This window comes from Conger conger, chromosome 13 (genome assembly GCF_963514075.1).
Source record: "Conger conger chromosome 13, fConCon1.1, whole genome shotgun sequence".
NCBI classification, from domain to species: domain Eukaryota; kingdom Metazoa; phylum Chordata; class Actinopteri; order Anguilliformes; family Congridae; genus Conger; species Conger conger.
The window spans coordinates 32,097,223-32,121,488 of NC_083772.1; the positions used below are offsets into that span (position 1 = coordinate 32,097,223).

At 44.0% G+C, this 24,266-nt stretch overlaps 1 protein-coding gene across 2 annotated transcripts in view; it reads right to left on the minus strand.

The window, feature by feature from the left end:
- grik4 (glutamate receptor, ionotropic, kainate 4) overlaps positions 1 to 24,266 on the minus strand; it is a 92,273-nt gene that overhangs the window by 31,488 nt on the left and 36,519 nt on the right. For both annotated transcript variants that reach the window (XM_061216766.1, XM_061216767.1), the window contains exons 4-6: positions 17,533 to 17,698; positions 15,176 to 15,354; positions 11,139 to 11,192 (exon numbers count right to left, since the gene is read on the minus strand). In XM_061216766.1, coding sequence (XP_061072750.1) covers positions 11,139 to 11,192; positions 15,176 to 15,354; positions 17,533 to 17,698 — 399 coding nt within the window. The remainder of the gene's footprint in view (positions 1 to 11,138; positions 11,193 to 15,175; positions 15,355 to 17,532; positions 17,699 to 24,266) is intronic.

A 24,266-nucleotide genomic window follows, 5' to 3' on the forward strand; every position in this document is an offset into this window, starting at 1 on the left:
TTAATGTGCCTGTTTGCATCCTAAAGAGGTGACATTCACCAATGCCCTCTGTGTACCGTTTAGATTTTGTCTCCAGTAAATTAGCTTTTGTTTCTAATTTTAAATTTGGCAAAATCAGGTGCTGGCAATCATGAGCTTAAAATCAAGGTGTTCAAACAATACTTTTTTTAGTTAAACCGTTACTTCATATAAGCAATTTTTCACTTTAGATAACCGGCACTGGATACAAACAGACCTACACCTGAACGGGCTCAAGAGAAACTGACCTGTTCCATAAGCCAGGTCCAGATCCGGTACAACTCACAAAAGAGATGTTGTAGGCCTTGTGCTTACAATAATTTAATGTTTACCTTCAGTAGGCATACAGAGTCTGCACATAAATGGGCAGTGGGGACATTAAGTGAGCAATTTATTACGTACTTATTTTTTTTACTACTACTGTAGCCAATCCACATAGAGTTACGATGTGTTCAGAGATGCTCTTCTGCATACCACTGTTGTGATGTGTGGTTATTTGCGTTACTGTCACCTTCCTGTCAGCTTTGACCAGTCTGGCCCTTCTCCTCTGACCTCTCTCAAAGCCGTTTCTGTCTGCAAAACTGCTGCTCACTGGATTTCTTTTGTTTTTTTGCACCATTCTCTGCAAACTCTAGAGACTAGTGTGCGTTTACATCCCAGGAGATCAGCAGTTTCTGTGACACTGAAACCACCCTGTCTGCCACTAACAATGATTCCATGGTCAAAGTCACTTAAATCACATTTTTCCCTATTCTGATAGTTGATGTGAACATTACCTGAAGCTCCTGACCCGTATCTACATGATTGCATGCATTGCACTCCTGCCACACAATTGGCTGATTAGATAATCGCATGAATAGGTGTAATAAAGTAAAAATGTTCCTCATGAAGTGCTCGGTGAGTATATACTATATACAAACAAAATTTTCAAATTGTTATAGGCTGCTACATTTTGCTGCCCCGATTGTTACCTGTCCTTGTTAAGCAAGCACATGAAATGACTCTGTACAGAGAGCCGGTCATCTGAGACGAGCTACCGGTTGGCTTTTGCCCTGTGTTTTCCCCCTCAGCTAATTTGTTCCATAAAAGGTTCCACATTGATTGCATTTAAACACTCTGTTATAAGGGCTGTGTGAACCTAGCTGAACAGCATTTTTTCTCAGTGACTGGCTGACAGCAGCGAGCACAACACGCACCATTCCCATGAACACGGTGCGGCTCAATCCTGCTGGAATGAGGAGAGAAATAAAGCCATCACAAAAGTTTTCTTTTGCAAAAAATAAAACAAGCAGTAGTCTTTGCCTCCAGGGACCTCTCAGGTACACCAGCTGTAGTTGTACCCACTAAAGACCTGTGGCAATTGTAATGGAGCCATCCTATACCCGAGAGACAAGTTTAACTTTAGACCCAGACCAGAGTGGGTCCCTAGCCAGGTGCATCATATGGAGGACCCAGGAAGGCCTCTACTGGAAAAATGTAATGCTATTGTGGCATTGTGTCATGTGGAATCACTGTGCATGGCAGTGACTGAACTAGAAAACACCCAAGTGGATTCTAGAAATGGCCTCAAGCTTTTTTTGCTTCTGTGAATGCAGCAAAATAAAAAGTCAGGAAAACACATATTGTCTGGGTGCTACAAAACACAACTCAACAAAAAGCATCTGATGGTGGAGAAGATAAGCCTTCAGTCAAGAGCAGGGATCTCAAACTGAAATCCTGGAGGACCACTGTGTCTGCAGGCTTTGGGATGTGTTAATTAAAGTAATCTACACCAGGATACACTAAATTGTGCTTCATAGATTTTCAGTAGTTCAGCATATCACCTTCAGAGTTTGATTCAGAAAATGTATAGGTTTTCTTGTTTGTGATGCTCATGTCTGGAGTTATACAACCTCAAAGTAGAACAAAATGGGTGATTGTTGCCATCTGCGCAAAGGGGTTAATTACTGCATTTGTGGAAAACTAGTGAAATTAAATGATTCTATCTTCACATATCAGCTCAATCTCAACTGAGTCATGCCTACTGGAAATGGTACAGAATGTAACCTACTGTAAGAAAACTGTGACATGAAAATGACCTGGATATAATCGTTGCCTGAATAGAATAGTTACCATAGCCTGTGTAAAATAATTTTAGAAATTCTTTCAACTTTGTCTATTGTAGTCTTTTGAATAATCACAGTACAGTCATGGACCAATTGTCACAGTACAGTCATGGACAATTGGTAGACAACTTTGTACCTTGGTATGAGGAGTTTTTCCACAAGATTAATGTCTCCAAAACTTAAAGACATGACCATTGACTTCAGGAAGTCACAGCCCTGCCCGACTCACCCACTACTCCAGGGGAAGGATGTTGACATTGTCACAGAGTACAGATACTTGGGCGCTGTTATCGATAATAATTTGTGTTTTGAGTCTATCAGCGTCTGTACTTTAAGAAAGATGAACTCTTTTCATGGTGTGCAATGCTCCTATTTTATCATATTTTTTCTGAATCAGTATTGACTATTATCGTCTGGTTTGGTAGCCAAAGACTAGCTAATACAAACAGGCTGACAGGACAGGCCAAACTAGCCAGTAAAGTGATTGGGGTGAATGAAGAACAGCTTCAGGATATCTTCCTTAAGCAGGTCATCAGGAAGGCCTACTCAATTCTGACTTGCCCTGATCACCCACTCGGGAGGTCTTGCTCCCTTCTTTGGGCTGCTGCTTACGGTGCTAAAAACCAAAACAAGGAGGGCCAGCAACTCATTGGTTACAGTGGCTGAACAATACGTAATAATTTTGTACATTCTGAACCTTTAAATATACCACTGCATACTGAATCAGGTAGGAGTGACTCTTTTCATTCTAGCCTGTTTGTTTATTTTAATTGTATTTATTTAATGTGATGTTTCCTATGTTGTGTTTTGTCGTACATTGGGGTAATAAAGTTGAAAGTACATGTTGCCTTTGACAGGCCGCACACACTGCACCTGCTGGTGAACTGCAGTGGAAGGAATGGCAGCAGATGTTCTACCTGCTGCAGACCCCCTGAGGACAAAGCATGAAGGCTTTCTGGCCAGGATTATGCCGGCCAGTATTATTACTTCATTTAGCAAGCTCGCTAAATAAATGTATGTACGTGGCTTAAGCTGAAAAGTAAAGGAAGTAAACGGTTATGATGTTAAGCAAGATGAGAAGGCATTTTATATATGCATCTCCTTGACTTAATGCAACACGGATATATTTATTGGATCCATGAAGAATCAAATATGCATGACAACATTAATTTACCCACTTAATATATGAATCATAAATCAGAGACAAAATCTCTGTAATCTCTGAGTGCAGGGGTTCAACCATTGGTCTTTTCCATCCATTCCTATCAAGTCAAAAAGTGACTTAATTTCTCCACTAACAGGCAGACACGTTGACTGTAACAAACATTTATGGGACATTTTGTCATTTTCCATTCTCCATTTATTTTAATTTTCAAATGTTCGAAAATAAATCCACCACTACCCAGTTCAGAAATTAAACAACCTATTTTATATGCATTATTCATGAGATTATTACTCAAACGCATAACAGTAATATTCCATTCATGAAATAAATATCATGCGCTCTCCCCGGTGTGCCGTAGTCTTGTACTACACTACAAGCCCCATAAATCCAGAAAAATAGTGTAATTTCTGGAGGACTGAAAGCGGTATGATCATTACAGTGGCTCAGGTCCCAGAGGAAAGCAGATTGAGATGCACAAATGCAGAATAAAGGGCTTCTGAAGCCATGCTGTGCAGCTCTTTAGAAAGTGATTATGCGGTAACCCCCTTTGAATAAAACGCTTTACAGCTCACATCCGTACGGTTAATCATGGTTCAAATATGAAGGCCCGTTTCCTGTTTCCGCAGCCAGGATAATGAGATGGTTGGGTTGGTGTCAGATGAGAACGAGTGCTCGTTTCACCCTCACTGGAGATATGCGGGTCATGTGGTCTGTCGGAGTACACTCAATGCACCATGGGAGCAGGCACACTCTGGGTACCTCATCAACTAGAGAAGTCGCTCTTGTGTGATGATATCACCCAGGGACAACTCTGCTGACTGAAACTCTCCCTTCCTTTACGGAACTGTCAACTATGCTCCATCGGAATGGGCCCAGTGAGGAATCAAATCCAATATTACAGTTTAAAACGGCAGTTGATGACAATTATCTGTTCACATAGCATTGCATACAGTACTTTATCAGGACGAGCTGCATTGTACAGTGTATTATAGCGTAACTGATGGTCAACACAGGCTCAACTACCATAGGTCACACAGCGCCAGAAGGAGAATCTATGTCATATTCATCTGCTCTTGTACAGAGTCGGGGGGCTTTGAACAGCATTATTATCTAGATCTCAAAGCAACTGAAGCATTGGCTGGGAATTCTGTATAAAACTAGTCATATCCATATCAACTGTTACATATGTATGTATAACTCAGAAAGAGGGAGAGGAGTATTTGCTTTTTCTCAAGGTATACTGTATAATCACAACAATCCTCTGTATAGCACATAGCACTGCATAACAACATATCGTACACCTGCCATAACATTTAACCAAGGAGACAATCGCAGTACTTGCTTAATCTTTCAAATTAATCACAATTAATTATCACATTTACTGAAAAAGCAGCCATTTATACTGCACCTTCAAGCTACAAATACATTTGGCATGTTCACCCAGGAACTTCAGAGCTGTGGGAAATACTGAATTATTGTTAAAGATTTTAGTGTTTGTGTATATGATGTGTTTAGTGTACCACAGCGGATCGAACGGTCTGTGTGAAGAAAGCCCCCACTGTCCTTCCCACTGTAGAATTTACTGACAGGAGGCTCGTTTATATCATGAAGCTGGTTCCACTTGCCAGCCTGGGCTGCCTATGGACTCTATGGTGTGTGTGTGTGTGTGTGTGTGTGTGGTCAGAGTATGTGAGTAAAGCTAGGCTATGGGACACTGACTGCGATAATGGGGCAGGGACTGTGAGCGAGCCAATGGGTTATTTGTCAATGACTGTGAGTAAATTTGTGGTGTGTGAGTCAGACTACGAGTAAATTTGTGGGTTATAAGTCAGTCTGACCGTGTGATATAAAACAGGCTGAGGAAATCAGAGGGACCGAAGTGGGAAAATATTGAAATATACAAGTGTAGGTACAAGTGCAGGTTTTTAGTCTGATAAAATATAGTAGTTATAATCTTTGGCCATGACGTGTACTTAACATGAAGTCTATTAAACCACAACAATGTGTGTGTGTGTGTGTGTGTATGAGTGTGTGAGTGTATGAGTGTGTGTGAGTGTGGGTGAGTGTAGGGGTGTGTGTGTATGAGTGTGTGTGCAGGAGTGTGTGTGTGTGTGTGTGTGTAAGTGTATATAAGTGTGTGTGTATGTGTAGGAGTGTGTGTGAGTGTGTGTGTGAGTGAGTGTGTGTGTGTGTGTGTGAGGTGCGTGTGTGTGAGTGTGTGTGAGTGTATATAAGTGTGTGTGTGAGTGAATATAAGTGTGTGTGTGCGAGTGTGTGTGTGTGTGTGTGAGTGTGTGTGAGTAGGTATGTGTGTGTATGAGTGTGTGTGTGTGTGTGTGTAGGAGTGTGTGTGTGTGTGTGAGTAGGTGAGTGTGTGTGTGTGTGTATATAAGTGTGTGTGTGTGTTTGTGTGTGTATGAGTGTGAGTGTGTGTGAGTAGGTGTGTGTGTGTGTGTGTGTAGGAGTGTGTGTGCGTGTGTGAGTGTGTGTGTGTGTGTGTAGGAGTGTGTGTGAGTGTGTGTGTGTGTGTGAGTAGGTGTGTGTGTGTGTGTGTGTGTGCGTGTGTAGGAGTGTGTGTGTGACTGTGAGTGTATATAAGTGTGTGTGTGTGTGTGTGTGTGGAGGCCCAGCTCTCTCTCTCAGCGCGTGTTGGTGCAGCACAATGGGGCTGCAGGGTTTGAATATGCAGCAGGAGAAAGGCTGGACAGGCAGGATGATAAAAGCAGGGGGAGGAAATGAAACATGAGCGCTGAAAACAAACAGGGCGGCCTGTCAGCCGGGGAGCCAGGAGCGAGCCGTAATGTGACAGCTCTTCCCACGACGACTCCCTCTCCTCCAACCTTCAGACCACGCTAGAGCCCCCTGCAGGAGCGCGATAAAGAAGCACCTGATTGTGTTTATTTAATCAGCAGTGCATTATGGGTAGATCACCGTGACGTCTCTCACACAGAGAGACATTGCTTTCACAGCCAGATATGGGCTCCCCACAGCTATGGATCACAGCTCTGTTGCGTATGGGTATTCTACACAAGCAGAAAAGTACCAAAAAAGACATTGCACATTAATAAAACTACAGTCATGTGTTTTCAGGATCTTCTTCCTACTACTCCTATTGCTGCTGCTACTACTGATAGTCTACACATTACATTTTGGCATTACTGCAGAAAGATATGCTAGATATAAATCAATGGAGTGTAGTCCCCTTTCAGTTTCCATAAGGCATGCCTTTAAACTTATACCTCGGACTTCTCCACACATTTCTCTGCACATTTATTTGAATAATTATTGAATAATCACATTTTCTTTCATCGCATCTCTTTCATGTATCTTTACCTCATGCTGATATTTCATATCAACTTCTCTTTAATCCAAACCGTTTTAAATGCCGTGCATATTGAGAGCCACAGCAGGAGCTATGCGAGACCCTGCTCCTCTAAAAGAAGCAAAGTCTCTGTCTGCCTGTGAACTTAAGGGGATAAGCTCTCTGGGCTTGGAGTAAATCTGCCTTTCTTTGTCCTATCGCATGGATTTGGTTTTCCTTTGGCAGATTTGAAGACACTGAAATGAATGAATGACTTTTGTTAGGAAGAGGAAGTAATTCCTTAAGAAGAGGTAAGGACACCTTCAGGCATGCGCAGCCTTAGCAAGCTCAACATGCGTACTGTACATGTAAGTGAGCTGTGCTCTGTACATACTAATGAGCTGTGCTCTGCACAGGTGAGTGAGCTGTGCTCTGTACAGGTTAATGAGCTGTGCTCTGTACAGGTGAGTAAGCTGTGCTCTGTACAGGTGAGTGAGCTGTGCTCTGTACAGGTAAGTGAGCTGTGCTCTGTACAGGTGAGTGAGCTGTGCTCTGTACAGGTAAGTGAGCTGTGCTCTGTACAGGTAAGTGAGCTGTGCTCTGTGCTGAACGCTGTGTCTCTCTGCAGCTCTAAACAGGATTTCAGTGTGACAGGCAAAGGATCAGGAACAGAGAGAGAGAAACAGGGAGAGAGGGGAAAGGGGTGAAGGGAGAGAGATACTGTAGGGAGGAGTGCCCACATTAGAGTCAGATGTTCCAGCACAGAATACAGGAAGCCCAAAGGAAAGGAAGTGAAAGGACTTCAGAGTCTGAGGAGGAATGAGGTGAGGTGGGGGGAGGTGGGGTGGGGTGGGCTGAGATGGGGTGGGGGTTGAGATTGGTGTGAACATGATGGAAAATGAACACTATATCAAGTACATGATCTGCTGACTCAGGTTGTTGTCCTGTTGTTTGGTCTTTCACAGTTACATCACTGACTCCCCCTCTCCTCTAACTGGACATTGGCGGTGCAAAGGCCCCAAACAACATTCAGTCAGGCATGGCTCAATTCTAACCACAGTTACAGCAGCAGGCCCTGCCTGGGGCTGAGCATATGTACATACTGCAGGCTAGAAGGGCCCAAGAACTGTTTATTCAGTAGAGGGAAATCAGGACAGATCATTACTGCAGCTGTAAATAATTTGCTTGTCTACACTGGACCCCCAAGAACACTATATGGCCATTCAGGAGGTGGAGTCTGTGCTGAAGCCTCTTCTCTTGGAGACCTCCTGGCAGGAGGGCGGGGGGGAGGCCTGCCACTGAATCAGTCCATCACCCCGGACGAGTGCACCCAAATGCCATCAGTGAAATACAAAACCAAAAAGCCTGGAACACAAACCGAAGGCAGTGACAAAAAGCACATTTATACAGGAGGCGTGAATGAGGAGCGGTGACTGAAGAAGGTTCCAGAAGATGAATGAGATGTGCGGAAGGTGGGGTGGAGGCAGGTCATTTATCACGCCACTGAGGAGATTAGCCCCGCAGATGCATCAATGAAGCAATAAAAATGCACAACCTTCATCGCTCAGCATGTTTGTATGTTTCTGTGTGTGTGTGTGTGTGTGTGTGTGTGTGTGTGTGTGTGTGTGTGTGAGTGCAGGAGAGAGAAAGTGTGTGGAAGTGCCTGCTTTTGAAGAGTGCAGCTAGTTTGGCTCAGAGTAGCAGTGTGGTGTAGTAGGTGAGTAGAGTAACTCTCTGTAGCAGTGTGGTGTAGAGGGTGAGTAGAGTAACTCTCTGTAGCAGTGTGGTGTAGAGGGTGAGTAGCTCTCTGTAGCAGTGTGGTGTAGTGGGTGAGTAGCTCTCTGTAGCAGTGTGGTGTAGAGGGTGAGTAGCTCTCTGTAGCAGTGTGGTGTAGTGGGTGAGTAGACTAGCAGTAGTGTAGTGGTTGAGTAACTGATTTGTAACCTGGGTGATTACTGTTGTCTCCTCTGTAAGGCTCTTACATTCTGAATAGTGGCAGGATCATGTCTCTCTCCCTACACAAATTACCAGTATTCCTAAGGGTAGATTTACCAAAGCTCATTTGTAGCTGCTAATGATGTAGAATTGCCATTGTCCTTGCCCACACACTCACTCCCTTGACTGCAGAGTATTTATCAACAACAACTGTGTTAATATCAGACAGACAAGTAATTTAAATATTGGCCACTAATATTCATTGAAACACCTCTCACAGTAACATCCAAAATGCATGTTTTCAGATGAGTTGAATGAAAACAGTTCTCCTGAAAGAAGAGGGAGAAACAAACAAAAAGGGGGAAAATAAAAAATTAAAGAAGGAGAACACACCCTCTAAAGCTGGAGATGGAGAATAAAAAGAAGGATTTCCTACAAAGGCTCCAAGATGAATTACAGGATGGAAAGAGAAAACGGGGAGTGTTTGCGCAATCAGATACAATAAGGACTGTACATGAAAATGAAGGTGGCACAAATGACAAAAATAAAAACTGAATGCACAGCTTTCAGTATAAAAGCCCTCTTAAAAGAACAGCCGCCACTGCGTATGCAGACATGGCCATGTACAGTTGAAATTCGGCTGTTATTTAAGAACAAAAGTATCCTTCAACCATTTTATTGTGCACGGCAGGGGTTTTTGTGCAATTCAAAGGTTCTTATCTGTTCCTTAGTTTGTGCTGGAGTCGAAATAACATTAACATGAATAAAACCTTCACTGAATGTTGTTTTTCCATGACAGATGCAGTGGAACAGAAAGGCATTTTTGTGAGAGCTTGTATCCTTGTAAAGCCATTACCAGTGAATGATGTGCTTCTTAGATCTAAAGCAGACCTTGTTGAATGCTATTTGCTTTTCAGTGTTTCATATATTCCATATGCATGGCAATAAACAAAGAGCAGAATCACTAAATAAGTTTATCAAGGTCAGAGTCTGATGACAGCAAAACACAATCCTTCATGACAGTATCCCCTCCCCCTATGACTAAACACACCTCCCTCTGCCCCCTCCCACCACACACACACACACACACACACACACACAGACACACACACATACACATACACACACACACACACACACACACATACACGTACACGTACACACACACACACGCACACACTCTTCTGATGTATTATTTTTTAGCAGTCCCAGAATATGGGACTTGGGGTAGAGACATCTGGGAAACAAAACCCCTTTATCTCTTCATCACACAGAAAAACCACCAATCTGCAATTAGAGGAAATTGCTTTTCTTTTGTCTCCTTTCATTGAATATACAGTATCTAAAGAAGGTTTGGCAGTCACTGGCTGTCCTGAACATGAAGAATACATGCAATCAATGTCATATGCAGGGATACATATCCTGTACAATGTGAAATACATTCAGACCTATAATATACATTCAGTACTTTGCAATGTACACTCAGTGAGCACTTCATTAGGCATACCTGTACACCAACTTGTTGATGCAAATATTTAATCAGCCAATCATGTAGCAGCAAGTCAATGCATACAAGCATGCAGATGTAGTCAAGGTTCAGCTGTTGTTCAGACAAAATGTAAGAATGGGGAAGAAATGTGATCTAAGTGACCTTGACCGTGGAATGATTGTTGGAGGCAGAAACGCACTGTTAATGAGGGAGGTCAGAAGAGAAGGGCCAGACTGGTCAAAGATGACAGGAAAGTGACAGTAATGCAAACAACCACGCATTACAACAGTGGTATGCAGAAGAGCATCTCTGAACACACAAAGCATCAAACCTCTAAGGCTACAACAACAGAACACTTAACAAGTCTAAAAAATAAGTCTAATAATCACATTCAAAAACATGTAATATATTCAGAATGAAGCATTGGAAGCATGAACTAAATTGAAGTAACAGGGCGCAGAGTAACTGTGGATTCACAATTCAGAGTTACAGCGTACTTTCAATCTGGTCCCATAGACTAACAGTTAACTTTCATTCACACACTGCTTTACACCTGCCAGTTCCAATAAACATTTTCTGTTTTCAAACAACAAAAATTGAAGGTTTATGAGCAGAGAGAGGGTCCTTATTTCCCTGTGCGTCTAAATGTAGGTCAGCGACAGCCTCTCTGGAGAGTGAAAATATTTCATCTGTAGGGGAAAGCCCCGTGCCTTCAGTTCCAATTTAGAGATGATATTGCCCCTGAAACAGGTGAGTCACGGAGAGCATTACTGTAGTAATGATCCGCTATGGTGCTGCGGGAGCACACTCAGAGATCTCTGAAATACAGCCACAGCTGTCCTGTTCAAACTCTATCTGCTCATTTCTCAACCATCCCAGGGAACCTTAAGCGCGATCTCCGTATCGTGAGCAGTGTATTTCTGATTGCTGCGTGTTGTTAAATAGTAAATCCTAGCACAAGTACAGTAACAGAGGATCTCGCAGGTGGGAGGGAAGTGTGTTTTCAGCAGCTCATTAATGAATCATAAATCACACGCATATGACTCATTTCAACAGGACCATTAGCACAAAGTGTCACCGGCGTCATTAATATCCATTAGGGAGCAGAGTGTCAGGCTTTCTTACCAGAGATGTGAATATGTAGGTGTAGTAAATAGAGAGCATCCCCAACTCTGATGCCTGAGAGAGAGAAAGGGGGAGGGAGGGGGGAGAGGGGCAGAGGGAGGGAGAGAAGGAGAGAGGGAGGGAGAGAGAGAAGGAGAATTGGTCAGAGATTCCTGTGATCACACAGGCCAAGTCTCAGTCAGATAGCTCTGTACTCCAGAACAGACCTCACCGCTGATTACACTCACAGAAATCAGCTCAAAGAGCTAGCGCACTTCTGAAAGAGCACAAGGGTTAAGCATGGTGCAGTTTCTTCTCCTTACGTGATCTGCATGCGGCTTAAAACTTTTATTAAATTACCCTCAAGGACATCCCCTTTTGCCAACACACTTTACAATCAGAGGATCGTATATTACGCACAGGACAGAGCTTGAGGAAGCGGAAGTTATTGCCTTCACAGTAAAACCAGTTGGCATGCCTGAATATAAGATGTAGGCGAGGCTAAAAAGCACAGATCTCATTACCTTTGTGCGATTCTCTACAATTCACTTTCATTTCAACACTGGGCCACCTTACCTGATTAAAATGATTCTCCTCTTTTAGTGATAATTAAAATGTCCCTGTGACGCACACAAAGGTTACCAAGGCAGTGAAAGTCCATTAGTCAAAGTTACAGGGATATGCATGATACTCCAAATGGCAGGACCATTAGAAGTTATAAGTCAAATGTGTTCTGTTTCACTCTCTCACTCCTGAGAATCTCTCTCTGTCTCTCTAACTCTTTCTCTGTGTTTGCTGTTCTCACTTGCCAAAAATTCAGGTGTCCTGGCCAAATACAATGTTGTTCAAAATGGCATTCTTTATTGAGTTTTGCACACAAATGTTACATTTTCCCTTCACATTATTGTTATTCATATGGAAACTTGAAAAATAATGAAATAAATGGTGAATTATAATTGTTGCAACATGATTACCCTGCTGCTGTTTGGCTGCTGCTGAATAGCTATTCACATTAAGGTGGTAGCAATGATAGTAATCAGCTTCCACATGTAGATCCATTATACATGTATTTCAAATGGGCTTGTTTGAGGAAATTAAGAAATTAAGAACCATTACCTCATTCATTATACACAACAATGCTTTTTTTTTAGTTAATTCAGAAGCTACATCTCACTCTGGCCTTTACACTGTGCTACAGCTATGTTTGCTTCAGCTACTTTGCAGAATCAGAGAAGCACAAACATGCTGGCATGCTGCCGTCTTGAAATCTGCACCAGTGTTGCTCCGACTGTGCACACACACACACACACACACACACTTGAGCTCCGAACAAACACCAGCTCACATCCCCCTGCCCATGCTCACCTGTGCTCCTACCTCACATACCTGCACACACTCACCTGTGCTCCTAACCCACACACAGCTGCACACACTCACCTGTGCTCCAACCTCACACACCTGACACTACCTCACAAAATATTTTGTTAAAGGCAGATTAGTGGAATAATATTTGATTATTTAAATCTTTTTATAAACTTGCACATGATTAAACAACATGGTATGAATTGATATGATTTGCACCAACCAACAACAATTGAAGAATATTCAAACAAAATGTTTGGTAATAACTCTAAAATATCAACTGATGATTACATCACCGATCAACAAACAAACTAACCCAAGGTCGTTTTCTCAGCTCCAGTGGTGTAAAATGTCACAGTGAAATTAAAACAAATCTGAGTGAAATTTTTTCATAATCAGCATATGAATTCTTGAGTTATGACCAAAAATGTATTTTTTGAGGTCACAGCAACCTTGACCTTTGACCACCAAAATGTAATCAGTTCATCCTTGAGTCGAATTGGAAGTTTCTACCAAATTTAAATACATTTCCTCAAGGCGTTCCGGAGATATCGCATTCACAAGAATGGGATGGACAGACAACCGAAAAAGATAATGCCTTGGATACGTTGGATAATGGTTGCACAGTGGTTATATGTAATTATACATATATTTTTTCGACTTTCCTACTCAGTAATGTTGCGTGCAACATTTGTCCAATGATGTATTGCTTTATTTGTTTTTGTATATAGGCTACGGCATAGTGGAAAGCTACGTTCAGTTTGCCGGCAGTTTGAATTTTCATGTCAACATATACATTACATTACATTACATTACATTATTGGCATTTGGCAGACGCTCTTATCCAGAGCGACGTACAGTTGATTAGACTAAGCAGGAGACAATCCTCCCCTGGAGCAATGCAGGGTTAAGGGCCTTGCTCAAGGGCCCAACAGCTGTGCGGATGTTATTGTGGCTACACTGGGATTAGAACCACCGACCTTGTGTCTCCCAGTCATTTACCTTAACCACTATGCTACAGGCTGCCCATATAAACACAGAGTCCTCTGTGAACTTTAAGAATACTCCATACGTGAGCCAACAGCTACAGATTGAAAACACACAGAAATTCTTTGATAACTATAATGCTGCAGTATTCAATTCCCTGTGATGTCTGCATTCTTAAACCCCTGAAATACCCAAAGACTGCCTGCTGGTACCAGCCTGACAGAAGTTATTATACGCAGCCAGAATCTTTCTTTCAATTGTCTGACCAATTTGTGTGTTTCGTTACTGGTGGTGAAAGCACAGTTATGTATTTAATTAAAATGAACTTACCATTTCAGTTTCAGAAAAAAAAGAAACGGTTATCGGTCAACAATTTTTGATAAACTTGTACAATTCAGATTCGGTTAACCATATAAACGTTTAACCGCCCCTATACAAAGTGGTATATTTAGACCTTTGAGCTGCTGCACTGGCATTGGGTGTTCTTTAGACACAGAACTATCACACTGAATCTGATCATGTAATTGAATCCGCTTTTTAGTGAGGAAGCAGCGGCAAACAGTTTTTAAATGAGGAGCCAACACTCCGCTGCGTACGACACGACAGGAGCCAACCTCCCCCTGTGGCACAAAAAGCCATCGCTAATCAGACAGCCGCAGACGCAAAGGAGGGAGAGAGGAGGAACGGAGGGGGGAGAAAGAGAAGTGAAGAGAGTGGGTGAGTGGGGAGAGGAGAGGGGGGTAGTAAGAGAAAGTAAATTGGCAGAGAGAAGAGAGGGGAGAAAGGCGAGAGAGAGAGAGGAAGAGAAAGGGGGGGTGAGGAGCTGCATTTTTCATAGACAGGAAGACCGAAGTGTCACCATACGACTTGGAGTTGCCATGGCAACCGCGGAGCAACGGAATGGCCTGCGACGGCCATCACATTCTTTCATTAAAGCAGGACGGAGATGGGGGGGGGCAGGGACACAAAGAGAGGGAAAGAGAAGACAGGATAAGTGAATGAGGAAGCGAATGACTGGCGAGGGACGAATTAAATGACAGTCCCCTTTGAGTGGTCAGGATCAGCCTCGCTGAGGAACAGGCTCTGAGCCGTTACCACAGAAGAAGAAGACAGGCTTCACTTTCCTTTAAACACACAGCGTTTCTGATGGCCGTTGGGATGTAGGGATTCAAACAGATCTCCTTCATCTGCCTTCCCACAATGCTTTGGAGCAAAGTCACCTCGTGGGAAAGCACCCATTAATTGTGTCTGTTTGTGGAATAATGAGGTGTGTGTTAATTACGACATGGCCATATGCTACTGTGTGCTTCTCCCTGGTGATCCTGTCATCTTCAGATGTAATAGCAGCTCTGTAGATGGATGGCAGCAGCCCTCATGTATTAGGCAGTGCATTAGTGTTTTGTTGGTGCTGTGATGAAGCTCTGCGCTGGGAATCTGTCTGATCTTCATCATTCTCGCTGCTCGTCTTCACAGTGGAGTGTGGACAGCAGAGTGTCAGGCTTGTTTAGGTAACAGAGGCACAACATGGTACATTAATTATATTTGCATAAGGTTCCACACATCACTGTGTTGAGAGGCATCCATAATGTAGACTCACTACACTGAAAAAGATTCATAGTGTTTTACTCAAAAGGAAAATTATAGGAATTTCAATGTCAGTTCAGGCATAAGTAATTGTTGATATAGAACTGAAACGTGAGCAGACTCACCCTCTCCAGGATAATGTGGGACATGGTGGCGTTGGCGTCCACGATGATGGTGGCGGTTTTATCGTCACGGATCTCCTTCAGGAGTGGCGTGGGGTCCTGGCTGTCGTCCAGCATGCGCACCGATAGCGTTTCCTTGGAGATGAGGAACTGGCGTAGCAGCCTCTCCAGGTTTAGCAGGCCTAGATCAGATCAGACATCAGTGAGAGGTGTAAGGCCTCTCCCTTTATTCACTGCAGTGAGCTTTCAGTCACTAAACACTCAAAATGGTGGTCAACAAAAAGCCCCACAAAAAACAGAATGTTAGTATCAGAGCCAGTTTAACTCAAAACCCCTTTTTCCCTCAGCCACCTGTTTCCTACCAGCTACACACACACACACACCCATATGCGCGCACACACACACACACACACACACACATACATACACCCATATGTGCACACACACACACACACACATACATACATAGACCCATATGCGCGCACACACACACACACACCCCCATATGCGCACACACACACACACACACCCATATGCACGCACACACACCCATATGCGCGCGCACACAAACACACACACACACACACAAATATACAAACACACACATACACACATATAAATATAAAAATAAAAAAACACTGGCTTGAATTGTCACTTTCAGATTAATGTATTTTATTAATTGCAAGCTAAATTTACAATCTTGTAAGATACCATCTGGAACTGGAGTTTCTCCTTCAAGACTAAGTCTGTGATCAAAGGCATTAAAACCCATCACTTCACACCAAGCAGCAGCACAGCAATGCCCGTGGGGAGGAGTTATCAAAGAGCACACTCTGAAGGGTGCGAATCGCTCTACGTCCCGTGTGCACTGTCACTGTCACTACAGCGGAATATTTATCAATGACAACTATGCTAATGAAGCCAGCCACACACAACCATCCCCATATCTCTGAGCGCAGATCACCGGGATATCTCCAGTAATGAAACAGACAGCTTGTGTGTTGTGAACCAGGTGAGTGAAAAGAATAGAGACGTCTCATAGAGATTCACAGGAACCTGTTGATGTTCAGTGCTGAAAATGCTAATTCATACTGTACTCTGTCACCTCTCCACCGGGCAGGGCTGGCTTGGTTTTTGGGGGGGGCAGGAGGGGACACATGGCCATCTGAGAGATTAATGGCTTCCTCTCGGGCTGGTCTCCCTCCTGCCAGGGCTCAGAAATATTCATGAGTGGCGCTACGCTACTAACCTGCCGGGAGAACGCGTGATTAATGAGTCCCCAGCTGAGGGCCAGCGGGAGGATTTTACGGCCTCCTGCTGAAAGGGTCACATGACAGGCCAATCGCTATGACCCCGTACCTGCCCTCCCCTCTGCTGCTTCGGCTGTTCTCAGTGTCCTACAGACTGTGCCTACAGTAACAACCTGTTACTGAATCTCTACATCACAATACAGCATTATACAGTATTCATACTAACATACGCTCTTACCCAGAGCAAAACAAAAGTGCATTCGGCTGATTAATAATCCAAACGATTAATAACAGACGCACGGATGCACGCACACACACAGAAGCATTCCGAGAGACACAAACAGAAGAAACATTCATATTACATATAATCCAAAAAAACAGTCTCTGGGACTTTACAGTAGTATCGTACATAAATATTTTGTGAACAAGGTCAACTTCAAGGCCGTACAGTATGAAGGAGTTAGGGTGCATACTGCATATTCAGGAGTGTAAACATGCCAGTTTATGCATAGGTAAATGCATGTACGAGCCTACGCAGTTTGGTGATGCTTGTACAATTGGATATGTGGGTGTTTCAATTCTTATAGTCGAATATGCTGGTATTATGGATAATTTGCATTTCAATGTGTATAGTTTGGTGTGTGGTTATGTATTGTTCGGATATCATATGTGGGGTGCAAAAATGCTTGTTACAAGGAATCTGTATGTGACTGAAAATAAACCTGAACATACACATAAACCTGAGTTAAACATGCGACATGAGAAGAATTTGCTTTTTATTTTCATTTTTTACTGTTTATAAATGACAAAAAAGGAAAAGGGCAAAAGCTTGGAGGGTGAATGTGCAGCTCTGGTTGTTCAGGTTGTTCAGTATTATCCAGGTGTGGTGCACATAAAGGGGAATTCTAGTGGGTGTAGGTCAGGTGTAGTACAGGCACAGGATAGTACAGACGGGTGTGGCTCAGGTGTGGTGTATGTATGGTACAGGTGTAGGGAGGTTCAGGCAGGTGTGGTGTTGGTATAGTACAGGTGCTGGGGGGTTCAGGCAGGTGTGGCTCAGGTGTGGTGTAGGTATGGTACAGGTGCAGGGCGGGTGTAGGTTGGACTCACAGTCGGCCTGTGCGCAAATGAGGCAGGCGGTGGTGCTGTTGAAGAAGGTGAGCAGGCCAGCAATGGCCAGGCTGATGTCAGTGTTGGTGGGCCGCAGGTTTAGGGTGGTGAAGCGGGGGAACTGCACCTTCAGGATGTCCTCAGGGGCCACCCTCACATAGGGCACCTGGAGGGAAACACACAGTGACACATAGGGCACCTGGAGGAAAACAGTGACACATAGGGCACCCGGAGAGAAGCACACAGGAGTGCCCTCTGACCTGCCTAAAGCCCTGTTCAACCGGACACAACAGGTTCTACAATCTTGCCAGCTATTCAGATCTGGATTCGCATTAAAGGCTGTATACATTCAAGTCAAAACATTCCTATTGTAGTACATTAATCTACCCCTTTGGGTGGGACAAAGAACAATACTTAGGCAATGGGATGTTCTGTACGGCCACCATCTTAAATGCCTGTCTCCAACCGGAACCACCCACCATTAGAAAGCAGATAGAGCAGGAAGAAATGTAGGAGCTGACCATCTGCTGCTCACACATGTCCATGTGCCTTATACCTGCATGACTGATAACTGTGCTGTAGGGATGTGTCTTATACCTGTGTGTCTGGTAACTGTGCTGTAGGCATGTGCCTTATACCTGCATGTCTGGTAACTGTGTAACTGTGCTGTAGGGATGTGTCTTATCCCTGCATGACTGGTAACTGTGTAACTGTGCTGTAGGGATGTGCCTTATACCTGCGTGTCTGGTAACTGTGCTGTAGACATGTGCATTATACCTGCGTGTCAGATAACTGTGCTATAGGGATTTGCCTTATACCTGTGTGTCTGGTAACTGTGTAACTGTGCTGTAGGGATGTGTCTTATACCTGCGTGACTGGTAACTGTGCTGTACAGATTTGCCTTATACCTGCATGTCTGGTAACTGTGTAACTGTGCTGTAGGGATGTGTCTTACACCTGCATGTCTGATAACTGTGCTGTAGGCATGTGCCTTATGCCTGCGTGACTGATAACTGTGCTGTAGGCATGTGTCTTACACCTGCGTGACTGATAACTGCGCTGTAGGCATGTGCCTTATGCCTGCGTGACTGATAACTGCGCTGTAGGCATGTGCCTTATGCCTGCGTGACTGGTAACTGTGCTGTAGGGATTTGACCTTCAGCAGCTGGCTTTTCATGTTCTTTTTTACTCACGCATTAGTATCACTCAGTCCTGTGCTATGATGCCATTATGTGATTATATTAAAGCTTCAGAGTTGCTTTCTCCTTCCTAAATTGCATCACTGAGATTGACTGACATCATTCCTGTCACCTGGCACATGAAGACAGTTCCATTACACGGCTAATAAAGATAAAGGCGCAACGGGTGGCTTTCATATGATGGAGCAAAGTCTCTAGGGAATAGGTTTTATCTGTCAGGAATGCAAGGACACGGTTGCATGAATCAAAAGAAAAAAAAAAGTCAAAACAATATAAAAGACAAATGAGGCAAATCAGAAAGACAAAATCAATCAGAAATATTCCGGGAAATTCACAGGAATGGTGAGGCTTTCATATTGAAGTCCAGTTCAGTTGTGAACCTCCATCTCGTCCACAGTGGGTCACCTCGCTGTCAGATTCACCTCACTCTCTGTTGCCATAGAAACACGAGAAAGCGATATTGTACCCAAGACGTTAATCAGAGATGCTAAATCCAACATGAAAATAAAAGGTAATCTCTCTGGCACCTCACTGCCCCTTTCCCCCCGAATGAGATGGTAGAGAGAAGTCCTAGGGGAACCAAGCATTAAGCTTTTATCTTCCAGGAGAGACTGACTTATGTCTTCTCTCTATTTGACATTTTCACATTTGTGGGGCACACACTAGGATTAGCTTTTTTCCAAAACACACCCTACATTAGCAGGATTGGTGAGAATCAGATACAAGCGTGAACCTGAGAGTAGCATGGGGTAAGGTATCAACTGTCTAGATTTTTGAAAGTTTAAATGAATAATAAGCCAGTTGTTCTTCATTTTTTATGGAGGTACCCCCCTGTCTTGGAGTTATCCATACTTCCTTTAGGCTCTGACCAATTGTGCTCGTGTCTAAAGTCTAAAGTATGACCAATTGTAGCTGGGCAGATTCATCAAGGGGTGTGTTTTTGACACAAGGGGTGCAAAAAAAAAAAAAAAAAATTCTAACATAAATTTATGAAATAGAGAATCTCTCTTCAACGCAAAACAGAATTCAAGAAGACACTCGTCACAGGTTTGAAGGGCCGACACAAGGAGCTGTAGTGTACTGCAGACAGCAACACATTTTCCAGACCGCAATCACTGAGATGCCCAAGTCATACTTTCAAAGATCCTGAAAGACTCCTGTACTTACTGCTACACATGAGGACCTTGAGACCACACAACGGTGAAACAGGAAGGTGTAATTCAGACAGGAGAGCACAGACAGAGTAGAGGTTACAGGGTGAATATGCGAATCATCATACAAATAAAGAGTCGCTGCCACCGGGATGGGAATGCTGAATGCTGAGGTCACAGCGGAGCTCATCTGCGTAAGAAATGAGTCAGACTCGTTGTGCCGAACCCGATTTCAGCACTGTGACAGTGCCTGTCTTTCAGATGAACACACTGAAGAACACACACCTGCTCCCTGTGGCTCACGGTACCGTACAGCATGGAACAGGCTTTGAGAAAATGCCAACTTGCAGCATGCTGAGTGAACTGTTCAAACAGCGATACAGAATCCTGGGTGCTTACCTAAATGTGGGAGGGCTGGATGAAAAAGGAATAGGCATGTGTACGTGTAGGCAGGTTTGTTGGAGTAGATGTGGATGTCTGAATATCTTTAGGGGAGTGGTCCAGGTTTGTTGGAGTATATGTGGATGCCTGAATATCTTTAGTGTCGAGGTCCAGGTTTGTTGGAGTAGATGTGGATGCCTGAATATCTTTAGTGTCGAGGTCAGGTTTCTTGGAGTAGGTGTGGGTGTCTGAATAGCTTTAGGGGTGAGGTTCAGGTTTGTTGGAGTAGATGTGGATACATGAACAGATTCAGGGGAGTGGGCATGGATGTGTGTCCAGGTTTGGCAGAGTTTCTGGGCTTGGCTGACTCCAGAAGCGTATTAAAACAGAACTTTAATTTTTTTTCAGACTGGTGGTGAGGAGATGAAGAGCAGAGGCCTATCTGCTTCACCTCAGCTGTTTACAGCCTCCTGGTCTGATTATTCTCTCTGTCCAAGAGGTGCTGCTCTCCAAGCTGCCAAATGCAGAAGAGGTTTATATTCAACCAGGAGTTCCACATTAATCTAACTGGTCAGCAAAGAAGCTTTTACGACCCATGTGATTTTCCGTCTGGCCTGAAGTTCCATCTGAACTGACCAATAAAACACCTCCATCTGCCAAGCGGAAATTAGTCTAGACGATTCCACCTGCAAACTGGCGGTCTGTCTCGTAGCTGAGAGACTTCCTGGTGGGTTGGTGTAAATGAGATGCCATATGGTAATCCAAAATATTATAAACCATACATCTGTGCTCCCGTTCCTCTGAAGACCAGCAGGATGAAAGCCACCTGCATTAAAATATAAGACACCTTCTACTGAAGGGTGTAGGGGGAGGATAGCCACAGCCAAAGCTAACATTTCCTGATGTGTTATGAAACCTGGCTCCCAGAAATGAAGCCACAGGCCCCGCTGTGGACTCAGAAGAGGGGCTGGAGCTCAACTAAGGAGGGGCCTGGAGGGTTGTACAGCAGGCAGAACTGGCCTGAAACTGTATTGAACATCTGCTGTCACTAAAAGAGCATACATTACCATGCCATGCCTAAAGATGTGTGACGAGGAAAGGCAGACAGATGCCACTGAGGGGATGGCTGTGCCTACTTACAGGAGTCAATAATGATCAGGTCAGAGGTTCAGTCTCCTGAGTGGAGAGCTGTTGATAAACAGGAAGAGAGTCACTGATCTTAGATCAGTGGTGAGCCCCTTTGAACAAGGGCCATCTGATCCCAATCTCCCTGTTCTTTTGCCTCTAATAGTGCCTCTCTCCATGAGAAGGGATACCTTTGCCCACTCCAAAATAGACACACCCTGACTAAACCGCTAAACCAGCCTAAAACTGCTAATTCCTTTGCTGTTGTTTCGGTACATAATGCAGTTGCACTGTGAAACAGAATTAGCAGCATCTGTGTTAAATGGTAAATGGTTGGCATTTATATAGCGCCAATATCCAAAGTGCCATACAACTAATGCTTCTCATTCACCCATTCATACACACACCAACGGCGATTGGCTGCCATGCAAGGCGCCGACCAGCTCGTCAGGAGCATTTAGGGGTTAGGTGTCTGGCTCAGGGACACTTCGACACAGCCCGGGCGGGGGATCGAACTGGCAACCCTCCAACTGCCAGACAACTGCTCTTACTGCCTGAGCCATGTCGCCACCGACAGGTTCCCCACAGAACCTTCCTTTCCCAGTACACCTCGCCCCTAAAAAGATCTTCTTTCTTCAGGAGACATATCTTGGCTTATTGTTACAGAGCGAACAGGGCAAAATTAAACTTTTACTGAGGAAACTGATTAATTCTAGACTACATTTTTAGATTAAATACTTTAAAGTTATTCCATACATTTTGCTGCAGGGTGTTCTGTGAGAGGCTATATGTTCTGAATAAATTCAGTACAGCACCGCAGGCTGTCTGATAGAACAGATCAGTCAATATCAAAGGAATTATTGTAATACAGATGATTTTAAGCGGCTCTGTTATAGCAGTTCCTGCAACACAGATTATGTGCCAGGTATATACTGTATGCTTCATATGTAATTGCTAGTTATGAGATACATTATTTGTTCGGCTTATTGCCAAAGTTGCAATGCGACACACCCCTTTCATTGGTATATACAATTTTGTCATGGTTAAAATGTGTTACAAAATAGTTACAGATATTTGTATTTGTCTCCACTGCACTTCCACACTCCCCTGTCTGTATGAAATAGAGTGACAGACATACAGACACCAGGTCCAGACAGTGTCACACAGACAGGTCCCTACAGTATCAGACAGGCAGGCTGTTTATTACAGTGGCTTGGCAGAACTGCAGGTTCTGTACACTGCTGCACCTGCATACTAATATTTCACAAGACCCACTCCAAGCGGTGTGACTGAACATTCTCACACGGACAAGCAGCCAGGGACCATGATTCACAGGGGACAAAGAATTAGGTATAAGAGGGCCTACACATGAACGCAAAAGAGTCTCTCCACCACAGAGAGACAGAGACTGGAGTTATTGGAGAGACAGAGTCACTGGAACCTGCCCACTTCAGCTCTGCGACACAAAGGTTCAGTTCCCTGCTGAAAAACCAGCTTGGCCATGCTGGTTAACCAGCTCATACCCAGCTCATTTTCAAGCTGGTCAAGCTGGCATAGCTGGATTGTACAGCAGGTTTTGTTTGGCCAGCAGAGTATGATGCTGTAAAAAATCCTACTCAAGCACCATGTCCCATCCCACACCATGCCCAGGAGAGCACCACAGACCTGGGTCAAACACGCAATTCTTTTGGATTCAAATTATTTTCTGTGCGTGATTGATCTTGCCTGGTGCAATTGAGCCAGCAATAAGGACCAGTATTTCATAGGTTCCAATACACCAGACAAGCTCAGTACAGTGTAGAAAAGTAATTGAATCCAAAACAATTACGTATTTGACCCAGGTCTTCAGCCTCATGCCAGTCTCCTGCTGACACACAGCAGGCCTCATTACTCCCCAGAGCTTCCTAGAGCCTGGCATTCCAGCCTGGCTGACACTATAATTCTGGGATCAGAAAGTGACTCTTTTTCTATTAAAAATCATTGGTCCGATTCTCACCTGAATCCCCTGGAGCATTACTGCACCTTGGCATGGCTGGTAGCCAATCAAAACAATGGATACGCTCATGCCAAAAGGGCGGGGTGACTGCCTAACCTTGCTGACCAGGCCTCCGTGCACAGCAGAGAGAGGGGACGTCTCAGCGTGCAGGGTTTTGTCTGATAAACACTGTCCATTAGTAAGACATTAGAGGTGGTGAGTGTATCTGTAGTGCGGGTCGATCGCCCAAATACACACCACATTTCATGCTGGGCTAAGCGATGTTCACAGATATCAGACAGGACAAATTTGCACCGCACGGTAAATAGCCTAATTTCTGTAAAACAGGACCGACAGACGACGGATTAATGGCATAACCTCTCCAAAATAATCCTGCAAATGAATTAACCATGTACAATCATAAACGCTGACAAATAAGCGTCGAGAGCCATTTTACTGGCAAATTGGTTTTACTTTCATTCACAGACAATCATCTGTGTCTCCCGCCGCTACTGTGCTAAAATGCGATTCCTTACGCTTGACTGAGTGTAGTAATCGTAAATTGATATGTGCTGTCGACAGTAACCTGGAGGAGCGGAATGATCCAGAACAATGTCGCCCTGGCATCTGATTAACTTCTCTCTGTTTATTCACCGACCACATCTGGGGGACCTGGAAGCCACTGCATTATAGATCAACATGTTTTCCTGGAAATGTGTTTAGCCTTCGGGGTAGGTCTTAAAGACGTACGTAAACTGGGGCTGAAGAGTGAGGGAGTATTATTGTGTGGGGCAGGAGCTTTAGGGCTAACTGAATTGGAGAGGGGAGGGAGTAAGGGTAAAATGAGCAGGGACAGGGGGAAGAGAGTTAGGGGTAATAAGTTTAGGGAGAGGAGCACTAGCG